We start from the raw sequence: 12,607 nt of genomic DNA on the forward strand, positions 1-12,607 counted from the left end.
TAATGTTCTTACCCTACGACCCAGCAATGACACTACTAGGTATTTATCCAAGGGATATAGGAGTGCCGTTTTGAAGGGACACATGCACCCCAATGTTTATGGCAGCACTATCGACAACAAAGTATGGAAAGAGCCCAAATGTCCATCAACAGATGAATGGATAAAGAAGACGTGGTATGTATCTGTATGTATGTGTGTGTGTACACACACACACACACACACACACACACACACACACACAATGGAGTATTACTCGGCAATCAAAAAGAATGAAATCTTGCCATTTGCAACTACGTGGATGGAACTAGAGGGTATTATGTTAAGTGAAATTAGTCAGTCAGAGAAAGACAAATATCATATGACTTCACTCATAGGAGAAATTTAAGATACAAAACAGATGAACATAAGGGAAGGGAAGCAAAAATAATATAAGCGAGGAGGGGGACAAAACATAAGACACTCTTAAATATAGACAACAAACTGAGGGTTGTTGGAGAGGTTGTGGATGGGGGGGATGGGCTAAATGGGCAAGGGGCATTAGGAGAACACTTGGGATGAGCACTGGGTGTCATATGTAGGGGATGAATCACTGCAATCTACTCCTGAAATCATCATAGCACTATATGCTTAGATGTAAATTAGAAAATAAAAAAAAATAACAATAAAAATAAATAAATCCTTTAATGTTCCCTCACATAAATCATTGCTTGCTCTCTTGCAGAACAACCCTCAAGCAGGCAAGAAGTCTGGTGTGAGAAAGCACAAACTGTGTACCAAGACCACTCCCTTGCTTATTGGCTCTGTGACTCTGGACAAGTTACTTCACTTCACAAGGAACTCAGCATCCTTACCTGTGAAAGTGGGAGATTTACCTATCCTCAGAGAAAGTTTGAGAATTAGATTTAAAAATTATGAAAAGGAGCTTAGTAAATCATGCAGTCAAAAAAGTATTGGTTATTACGGTTAAGCAAGACGGCCAATGATTAACCCCATTTTACGGATGAGAAACTAAAGATAAGATAAAGAAGCCAACTGTCCCAGGTGTTACAGGCAGAAAGTGGCATAGTCTCGATAAGAACTCAGGTCCCAGGCTTCTGACTCATGCTCTTCGCTGACTATTTGGTCCTCATCATATGCCTTATCATGGTAAGAAATTTTGTGTCTTTCTTGTGTAACTTTCTCTTAACCTAAAGATTTGGGAAGGCATGAGGATAACTGAGGACAGGGGCTAGGAGAATCTGTGATTTTGGCATAAACAAAGGATTGGTCCATTCAAATTCTGTAATGCAAGCATTATGTATGGTCTAACGACCTTTGGAAATCAGAGAAAAAGGCTGACATCAATAATAATTTCCCAAGAAGGCTATTGGGGAAAATTTTTAATAATTCCAGAGGTTTGAACTGCAATAGCCCACAAAATACAGTTAACTGTCCCTTAATCTCATGAATATAAACATTGGAAAGAGCTTGAAAGGTTATCGTATCAACAACCAGAGAAGCAAAGTGATGTGCCAGAATCCACGATACTACTTTCAGGGATGATTATTTTTTAAGTATCCATTTGCCTTTTAGCCAAGATATTTCCACTAGTTATGGAGACAATCCACATGCGAGAAGCGGATCCCGTACCATGCTGCAGACAACCCGTACCCACAGGTGAGAGCCTGTTTTAAGCATCTCTTGCAAACTCTGCACTCAGTGATTTGAAACTATTCATGGTGGGAGTATTCACAGCATAGAAATTGGCAAATGTTGCAGATTCCTCCCTTTCCCCCTTCTGCCTCCAGAACCAGTTGTTAAGTATCTACCAGCACACGACTCGGTGACACTTAACCTACTCATTAGAAACCAAACACAGCAAAGGCCAAAACCAGTCACACCTTTGCTCACATTTCAACAAATTCTCTCCCACCTCCTACTGATCTGAGGCCCCCTAGATCTGGAACTTTCTACGTAGAAGAAAGTATTTACTTCATTTAATGTTCACTGAATACTGACTGTGTACCTTGCAGTAAGCTGGGGATAGGCATACAGGAATACGTGACGAGTAAAGACAGTACCCCTCCTGTCATGAGCACAGTCCACTGAACGTGTGAGAATTGAGGGCACCTGAGGAAGGAAAACTGGGGCTTGATGGACAACTGTTCAAGGGATCAGAAATATTTATTAGATCTGTGTGCAGAAGATAGGTTCCCCTTGGAAACAGAAAAGGAAATCAGGGATCTTCAAAAAAAACATCTTTCCAGAGAGTGCAGTTTGACTCTGAAATCTGATTCCAACTGCTGCTTTAATATGATTCCAAATGTTTTTAGTTGCCAATAATTAAACACACCGATATACTGAGACTATTCCTAGAAGCCTCACTGCCACAAACCTACCTTTCTGAGTTTCTTTATTGTCACCTGTAGATCCCCTACTTCTGTTTCATACTGACGTCTGAGGTCACTGAGGGCTTCCTCAGCTTTACGTTTTTCCTAAAAAAAAAAAAAATTATTGATTAAAAAAATTTTTTTTAACATTTATTCATTTTTCAGAGACAGAGACAAAGTGTGAGCGGGTGAAGAGCAGACAGAGAGGGAGACACAGAATCCGAAGCAGGCTCCAGGCTCTGAGCTGACAGCACAGAGCCCAACGCGGGGCTCAAACTCATGAACCACGAGATTACAACCTGAGTGAAGTCAGATGCTTAACTGACTGAGCCATCCAGGTGCACAAAAATTATTGATTTAAATAGGTTCTTCAACACCTCATAAAGCAGGAAATGTTTTGTGTCAAACTAAGGCTGACCCCAAGTCTCCCACACAGGGAGTATGAGAAGGGATGGAAGAAATAAATAAAATGACTCTTCTGGAACTAGAACCTGCAGGAGTGAAAGAAGAGTGGAATACTAGAGCCTACGTGCACACATCAGCTGAAGAGACACCTCTATGACTATTACCCACATTGTGATGGAAGGCCATAGCACATCAATTAACTAGCTAAATTAATTGTTGCTGTTATTAATTAAAAGATATGGCAACAGCCACGGGTCCAAGTGCTTGCCTGAACCCTAGCATGTCATCAGGGCCTAGGAAGGTTTGGTGGGTTTGTCCTTTTTCCAAGAGCTCACACATTACCTGAATTCAAATCACATCACCTACACATTGCTATGCTAAGTGCTTCCACATGGGCTCATACTTCCCAAATGTGTCCTATCTGCGTCAGAGAATGGCAAGGGGCACCCCAGGAGGTCAGCTCCTCCCAAGAGCCCAGGTATCTTCAGATTTCCTTTTTCTCTTAACAAAGTATGTAACTTTATATCCTATGTTTAGTATTCAAATCAAGTTTTATGTTAATAACCAGTGAAATTGAGTGTACAAATATCCACTGAGAGCCTACTATACACCAACAGTCCTGGGCACAGAGGAACAAAGCAGGAGCAATGCAGACAAACATGCATCCTGGTGGGGGAAGCCAGGAAACAAAGATGACCTCTGGAAGTACTGCTAAGGAGAAGCTAACGATGAGATGTGACAGGAAGTGAGTTAGATGGGGGTAAGGTAGGGCACTCTCTGCATAGGAGACCTGACCCCATGTCTAAACACCTGCCTGAGATCCAGGGTCTTGCTGCCCACTTACTGGCTGTCTAGCTGGGACAACTTACTTGGTGCCTTACTGGATTAAGGGGAGGACTGTATTAATTATCCAAGTAAATTAAATAACCCATATAAATCAAAGAACCCACATAAATTAAATATTCTATGCTTAGGAGAAAATATATAGGAGAAGAGCAACATTTTCACTCATCATAACCTTTGCCTGAGTAAGCCTCCCGACTTTATCCAGCTTTACAGGTGAGGCAGCCAGTGTCGCCACTTCACGGGTGGGATGAAGATGTGCAGACTCCCAGTGAGGCACCACCTTGGACAGCCTTCCTGCCATCAAAATGGACCCAGATGTCACTAGGCAAGTCTCCTCACTAAATCCAGGGCCACGACCCCAAACATAACAAGTTTTACAGTTTAAAAATATTTCATCCAGAGCTCAATACAGGAAATTATCACTGTGTAGCTCTCTCCATTCCCAACCTGTCACAGGTAGATGTCAAGAGATCAGATAGGAGGTCATCGCATCAACCTACGTGAGACGTGGCAGTGGTTTGGACCAACTCATCACAAACTTCCAGGAAACTGAAGGGGAGGGAAGCCTTCCCAACTCATTCTATGAGACCACCATTAGACACATCAAACACATCAAAAGAAACTATAAACCAGTATCTTTTATGAGCATGGATGCAAATATTATAAAGAAAATTTAGCAAAATGAATTCAACAAGATATGAAAACAAAAATACATCATAACTGAGGTTTATCCCCAGAGTGCAAGTGTGTTTTAATACTTGAAAATCAATGTGATTCACCACACTGATATTCTAGAAATGAGAAAAACCATGGTCATTTCAATAGAGACAGAAAAAGCATCTGCCGAAATCCAACCTTCCATTCCTGATTGGCACAACAACTCTTAGCCACCCAGGAACCTGCTCAATTCGGTAAAGGGCATCTATGAACAACATGGACAAGGATGGCTGTCTCACCACTTTTCTTCTTCTAACCACTGCAAGTAAGGAGAGAAAAATCAATAAAGTGATTGTTCACATCAGAAGTAAAGAGAAGTGAAACTGTCTTTATTCATAGATTACATAACCAGCTACCTAGAAATTCTGATGGAATCTACCAAACAAGCTACTGAGTGTGAACAAGGTAAACAAAGGCTCCAGGGTACAAGATCTACATGGAAAACTCAAATGTGCTTCTGTAGATTCACAATCAGAAATGGAATCTTCAACAACACTGTGTAGAGTAGCATTAAAATATCAAATACATAGGAATAAATCTGAGGAAAGATTTATAAGATCTTTATACTGAATACTACAAAACATTGTTAAGAGAAATTAAAGACGACCTAAGTAAATGGATAACGCATCAGGCTTATGGACCAAATTATTCATTATTGTTTAGATTCCATTTCTCCCCAAATTGATCTATGGATGCAATGAAGTCCAACCAAACCCCCAGCAGGTTTTTGTTTTGTTTTTTAGAAATTGACAAGCTGATTCTATGGAAATTAAAGGATCTAAAATAGCCAAGACAAGACAACTTTGAAAAACTAACATTACCTGACTTTGAGACTTATTATAAAGTAATACTGTAATATTGGCCTAAAGCAATCAATGGGGCAAATCAGCAGGCCCAGAAATAAACCCACACAAATACAGTAAACCAATTTTGGACAAAGTGCAAAGGCAATTCAGTGGAAAACAAATAATCTTTTCAACAAATGATACAGGAACAACTGGATATCTACCTGCAAAAAAAACCCATGAACTTTGATCCACACCTTGCAAAATGGATCCTAAATGTAGAACATAAAACATAAAAAAAAAAAAAAGTACAGAAGAAAACATAGCAGAAAATCTTTGTGACCTTGGGGTAGGTGAAGATTTCTTAGATGCTAAAAGCATGATCCATTAAAGAGAAACTGACAAATTGGACTTCATCAAAATGAAAATTTTCGACTCTTCAAAATACACTGTTAGGAGAGTGAAAAGACAAGTCCCAGTGTGGGAGAGAATGTTAAAATCAGAATATATAAGAACTCTCAAAGCTTCATAACAAGGAAACAACCTAATTTTAAAAGTGAGAAAAAGACTTTAACAGCTATTTCACCAAAGAAGATACACAGCAGTGGCCTGGCAAGGAGGGCAGAGGAGGGAGGAAGGGGTGTGAGGAAACCCACAAGATGGATGGATACACCCCATTATCTTGACTGTGGTGATGGTTTCAGAGTATACAGATATACCCACTATTATTGTATTCTATGCTTTAAATACGTGCAGCTTCTTGTATATCAATTATACTGCAAGAAAGCCATTACACTAAAAAAATTTAACTGAAGCAATGAATAACACTATACATACAACAGGAGCTGAGGTCAGGAAGAGTGGAATACAGGCCAGAGGACTGGGAGAGAGCATCAAGAAGAAGAGGAGACTTTCCCTGAACTTTGCCAAGTTCAGGAAAGGGCGAAGGAGTGGGGCAACAGTTACCCAGGCAAAGAAAAGAGCTGGAGCAAAGCCGGACCAGAGCTGTGTGGTGAAGAATCACAGGGAGCTGAGCTGAGCCAGATGTTATAATTAACCAAACCTGATGCTGTAAGGGGTGGGGGCCATGGTAAGGTCTCCAATACCAACAACAAATCTGTCTGTTCCATACTTAGCTGGAAGAAGCAGGGAGACTGGCGGCAGAATAGCTTATGTGCTCAATAAGTGTGCGATGCAGGAGTGAGCACACAGATTAACGGATGGAGGGAAAAAAGGAAAAGAATTTACGATTTTTCTGTTTCTAGACTACAACAAATGAAGTGCTAACAGAAGAATGGGATCCCCACTGCACTGAAGCTGGGCCTGTGGATTCTGAGCCATTCACTCAGTTGACTATGACTTCCCAGTAGTTATTAAATATGTCATTAAGAAATAAGACAACAAAGAGACCTGAAGTCATGCATGTGAGAGAGCAGTTTTAGGCAAAGAATGTGAAAAAAGGCAAAGTACGCAAAGCAACAGGAAAGAGCGGGTAGGCCCCAGGTGCGATGTACCCACCATACCTCAGGCACGGTGCTAGGCACATAGCCAGATCATCAGGCTTAACCTCCACAAAGCAGGTAGGTGACATTACCCCATTCCAAGATGGAACCACAACCGTCAGAGGGCAGGTTATTTTCCCAGGGCTACCTACCCCAGGCAGGAAGCACACTAAGGCCTGTCAAATGCCAATGCTCAGGCCTTCTTACTCCCCACTGCTGCCTCTCAGTGGTAACAGAGCAAACGAGTGGAAAAGAAAATAGAATGTTCAACTGAACGTTAGCCTCAAAGATATATCATACCTATTTTCTGTTTTCAGTAAACATTAATCACCTAACTATATTACATAAGGAAAAAAGACAATTACTGTGTCTCCGGGAATCACTGAAGGTGTAGTAACTTTCAACCACAAGAGTGCCTATGATGAATAAAAAGCACATCCCATTAGGGGTGGCCTGGGTGGCTCAGTCAGTTGAACGTCCGACTCTTGATTTCAGCTCAGGTTATGATCCCAGGGTTGTGGGATCGAGCCCCACGCCGGGCTCCATACTGAGCATGGAGCCTGCTTAAGATTCTCCCTCTTTCCCTCTGCCCCCTCCCCTACTCACACACTCTCTCTCTCGCTCTCTAAGAAAATAAATAAATAATACATAAATAAAATTTTTTAAAAAGTATATTCGATTATAAAACACTGAAGTTTGCAGAGAGAATTTTAATTTCCCCACAACCTAGATTTAAAGTTGGCAGTGGACATGGTCAGTGACAATGGTATAAAAGCTGAGCCACCTTCCTCTACCAAAGAGGGTTCTGCCTTCGTCCTCAGGCCTCAGCTCTCACATCGCCTCTACAAAGAGGCTGCTGGCCTCCCCGCCTCCTTTCCCCATCGCGGTCTACCACACTTGCTTTTCACTGCACTTGTTGTGCTTGAAATTATCTGCCTTATTTGATTACTTATTATCTCTCTCTCTCTCCTTACTCTCCCCACAAAGCCACCACCACCAAAAATTGCCCTCACTGAGAGCCCCCCGGAACCTGGACTTGCTGCACCACCTTGCCTGGCGCCCAGTCTACAAAAGGTGCTCCCTCAAGATTCGTGGAAAGAAGGGGCCGATCCCACACACTCACATCTTTCCGCGTCTTGTGCTCTGCCGCCTGAATCCTCTGGTCCATTTCCTCCTCCAGCTCACTCAACTGCATGGCTGCCTTGTCCTGGGCTCTGAAATTCAAGAGGATGCACGCCTTGTCACCGCAACATGCAGAGAAAACTTCAACCTCCGCTATTCCAACCCCTATTTTTACAGAGGAGGAGAAACCCGCCGTTTGAAGTAATATTCCCTGTTCCTTCCACATAATAAAACGAGATTGGCAATTTGACCATTTGGGTGTAAAATGACATTAAAACTAGACATTAAATAAATGGTATAAATTAGACAGAACAGTATTAAACTAGATTGTGGCAAAGTACAGATAAAGATACCAAATCACTGGGAAGCTGTCAATAAATTCTGAAAATCCTTTTTACTGCCATGACTGAGTGACAACTCTGGACAAAAAAAGAACCCCATGGCAAACAGATGGTTAGATATAATTTTGAGATTTTATTCTATGAAACACACAGTACTACAGTTAGAAGGGGAAAAAAAAGGAATCTCAACAACTATTTCTAATCAGTTCCCAAAGTTCTAGAATACAGATATATGGTCTTTACCTTGTAGAAAAATTCTGTTTCTTTTATTAATGTCATCACTAAATCACCTCTCTCTAGAGGCAGAGCACACGGATTTGCCAAAAAGTCAGAAATGGGAACATTTCATTGAAAAGAGTTCTGGGATAGTTTTCTTGAGCAACTGTCTAGTATGGAGACATCTGCCACTTTACAATGGTTGAGGCTTCAGATTAAGCCCCAGAAAAAGTATCATTTGTTCTCTCTCTGCTGCAGGTCTGATTATCTAAATTTTATCCTGCATGAGCCTTGCCTACTCAACTAGATTACAAGAGACTTGAAAGCAGCCGCGTGAGATTTAGACGCTCAATGACATGCTGTTAATAAAAAGTAGAGACCAGGACCTAAATATAAGACCTCCCATCTTCCAGTTTGAAGGCTTCTGCCATACCGTCCTACCCGCTTTCCACTTACTTACTCCTTGTTAACAGTTTGTTCATGCTATAGTTTAATTTCTATATCAAGTTCCAAATGAACACTGAGGAGTTGGGAGAAGGGCCCAGAATAAAATTTTTTATGATTTCCTACTACTTCCTGCTTGTGTTTTCTTCATCCTTACCTTACAGCTTGTCCAAAGGTATGTTAACCTGGTTTAGAAAGTCAGCTATTTCTGGTTCGTTTATAAATACTTACTGTCTGAAATCTAGGAATTACATATCTCCAGAGCAACTTTGGTTTGATTTGGTCAACTCTGGGAATGTAAACAGCCAAGCCACATATCCCTTCTCCCTCTATGACCATTCTTCCAACTGCCCCTTCTAGATATCCAGATGCTCCTTCTAAACATCTGGGCATCTGAGACTGCTCCTGAATGTGTTCTTTCTGCCTCCTCATTTCTGAGCAACTTTTTTTTTTGGTAAATTGGGGTACTCTATAATGACACAGTGTTTGCCCCCAGCAATTCCTAACTCCTAGTGAAATGTCTAATGAGATGAAGACTGTCCACTCTAACCTAGTCCAGGGCTCCCACCCAGACACTAGGACCATTCTTCAGGTCCAAGTGCAGGGCGAAAAGATGGAGACCCTCCCCCAACCAAAAAGCCCAGGTGAGGACGGATGGCCCTCAGGTAAGAACATAAGATAACTGCACAGTTGTCATGTAAGCCCTTCAGCGACGTCTCAGACAGCTAGGGCGGAGCCTGACTTTGGATTCCACCCAGACAACACAGAAGCAGGAAGGAGAGAAGCACTAACACAGCTCAACACACATGACACACTCACTCCACAGGAGCAGAGCAGCCTGGCTGCTGATGAGAACATTAAGAATCCCATTCTTTTTTCCCCGATGGGTTTACATGGTAACATCCTTAAAGGTCACATGTAAATGTGTGTGTGTGTGTGTGTGTGTGTGTGTGTGTGTGTCTGTGTGTTCCACATGGTTTTGTGTGAGTCTGTGTGTATATATGTGTGTGTGTGTGTACAGGGAAGTTAGTCTGTTTTAAGACGTATTCACTGGACACTCTAAAATCTCAACATGTGTGTCTGTGAATCACCGCCAGCTCCATAATGCTCTACAGAATTTGGAATGCAGAGGACCACCCTCCTATCCTACTGAAAGCCCCTAGCAGGCAAACTTGAGGGAGAAGTTCAGGGTCAGGAACTGAAAATTTTCTAAGAAACCCCCTGTGAATGGTACAACTCTTGCGTGACCCCAGCACTATACAAAGTCCTACTTAGCATCAATGTTTTAAAACATTACTCTTCTATACGTTAATTCCCTTCACTTACTGCAGAGAGTCAACTAGATAGTTTGATCATCATTTTGAAGGAAAGAATAAAGAGACAGAGGAATAGCCCTCTCCTGCCTCCATGCACATGGGGCACATCCTATCAAAGAGGCTGTCACAAGTTCTGGCAGAGACCAGCAGGACGTGCTGCACGCTCGGAGATGTCGGTAAAACAGATGGCAGCAACGAGCATCTGTGGGGCAGAACACCCAGGAATTACGGCAAACAACATGCCTTCTTTCCCACTACTGCCAAAGGACTGTGATCCTTCCGGGGGGCAAAAAGGCTGATGTTTGGATTGTAACATATCTAAGCTCTTTCTCTGCACTGGGCTGCTGGTAAAACCAATAAGATGAATGGCTTACACAAACTGTCTGCATGACAGTACGCGATTAAAGCTTTTTGGCTTTCAGTTCAGGCTGGGTGGGGAGGGCCGGAGAGAGGAAGAGTCCCACCACTAAGCCTGCGCCAGGGGCTCCAGCCATGACATCATCGATTGCATCTCAACATCCTGAGAAGGTGAATATTTATCGTTTCATTCTGCAGATGCAGAAACCTGCCTGTCACACACCTGTCAGTGACGAGGCCAGGCTTCAAATGGGAGTCCTGTCTGCCTCTCTGGATGAAAAGTTTCCCGTACGTTTCAAGTGGCTGGATAGAAGATAACAAATCTCTCTGAACTGGTCTGTATGGAATCATTGGCCTTGAAAAGTTTATATGACAGGGTCACAGCGACCTACTGATGGGCTGCTGGCCGCCCCTACAAAGTACTGCCCGACGCAGCTGCCCTCATAGCTGGCTGAGTTTAGGCAGCTCCAGATTCCTGAGGCTCAGGAAGCCCACCCACAACATGATGCGACAGTGCAGTTCAGTCCACGTGCCACCTGGTCAGAGAGCCAGTTAAAGGACCCCCGCGTGCCACAGAGAAAGGAAAGGTTCTAATACCTCTTCACTGCAATGGCCAGGCTTTCCATTTCTGTGCTCTGCAGTTTGATCTCACGGATGAAGTTCCTTATAACGTGTTCGTATGGCTGAATTAGTCTTGGCTCCACAAGGTTGATGTTTAGATACAAGGTACTGACTTGCTCTTTTCTGCCAAAAGAAAAAAAAAAAAATTTAATTAAAATTAAAAACTAAACTAAACCAAGTAAAAAATAAAAAGGCAAATTTTCACAATACTTTGAGGAATAAGATACGTAAGAACCAAGGAAGAAAAAAGCAACAATAGAAGGACCGGAAGAGAGGGAAGAGATGCCATTGCCTTATTCTCCGTATTATTTTTTAAGTGGAACAGCAAGCTCATTTTTTCCTGGATTTATTGAGGGATGACTGGATAAATAAAAACTGTATATATTTAGTTTTATAAGGTCATGATTTAGTGTTAGAAGATGTAGACCAGTGCATAGGGAGGGAATGATAGGGAGTTACTGCTGTTTTTCTTTTTTTCCCTTTAACAGAAAGGTAAAAAATAGATGTACAGAAAAAAAGTGAGGTAACCATTAAACCGATTAATAACGTGTTCCACCAATCTCTAATAAGACATATTTCAGCATTTATGATCAGAAGAGTGAGTATACCTGTTATTTGATAGTCCATTAAAAATTACTTCATATAAATTCATATATACTTATATGTGACAATTCTATTTGTCATTAACTTTTATTAAAAGACAAATACTCCAGAGTCATTTCAAAAGAAAAACTGATGCGCCATGGCAGCCTGCCTGCCAGAGGATAAAGGAGTGAGTCAGGGGGGCTCGCAGTGCCCCTGACTCAAGTTCAGGACCTGGTGCGCAAAGGAAGGAAGGAAGACCCTGTGAAGACACAGAAAGGTGACCATCTAAAAGCCCAGGAGACAGGCCTCAGAAAGAACTAACCCTGCTAACGCCGTGATCTGGGACTTCTAGCCTCCAAAAATGTGAGAAATCTTGGTTGTTGAAGCCACCCAGTCTGGTATTTGTTACTAGAGATACCTAGGCAACCAGAGCCAACGATAAAAAGTCCCTGAGTGACTGCGTGACAGAGCTGGGATGCCACCCCAGTCTGAGGCTGAAGACCACATGATCCACCATAACACTATTTTGCTTCCCAATTGTGTTAGACATCTGAACCTTGCAGAAGAAACGGGATTCAAAATTAATCCACTGAACTATGAAACAGTGAAAAATCTGAGGTATATATTAACCTAGAAGCTTAGTTAAGCATGGCCTCAAGGGGTGCCCATGTGGCTATAAAATCCCCTAGGTCTTAAATAAACTGTTCAATCTGTGTAGATGCCAATTATGATTCAAAAGAACTGCTCAAGTGAAATGTTATTAATAAACCTGCAGGATTAAGTCACTTTATTTGATATAAGACAGAAAGCAGTCATCACCGTTCCCATCAGAGCGGAGTACAAATGCTAGTTGCAATAGTGAGCTGTACTTACTAGAGCAGGAAACAAAACAAAAAATACTCTTATATTGTCCCATGCAACCTCAGTGCATAACTGGATCATTAACTTCTTTGCCTTTTGTCATTTACGGATCACCAGCAG

General features: G+C 42.0%; 1 protein-coding gene across 3 annotated transcripts in view; it reads right to left on the reverse strand.

Annotated features, from left to right (window-relative positions):
- Positions 1-12,607, reverse strand: part of RASEF (RAS and EF-hand domain containing) — an 82,149-nt gene that overhangs the window by 37,495 nt on the left and 32,047 nt on the right. For all 3 annotated transcript variants that reach the window (XR_006195992.1, XR_006195991.1, XM_042913558.1), the window contains exons 2-4: positions 11,018-11,164; positions 7,748-7,838; positions 2,379-2,474 (exon numbers count right to left, since the gene is read on the reverse strand). Coding sequence is in view for 1 of the 3 variants with exons in the window: in XM_042913558.1 (XP_042769492.1) it covers positions 2,379-2,474; positions 7,748-7,838; positions 11,018-11,164 (334 nt within the window). In the remaining 2 variants the exon portion in view is untranslated. The remainder of the gene's footprint in view (positions 1-2,378; positions 2,475-7,747; positions 7,839-11,017; positions 11,165-12,607) is intronic.

Source organism: Panthera leo, chromosome D4 (assembly GCF_018350215.1).
Source record: "Panthera leo isolate Ple1 chromosome D4, P.leo_Ple1_pat1.1, whole genome shotgun sequence".
NCBI lineage: Eukaryota > Metazoa > Chordata > Mammalia > Carnivora > Felidae > Panthera > Panthera leo.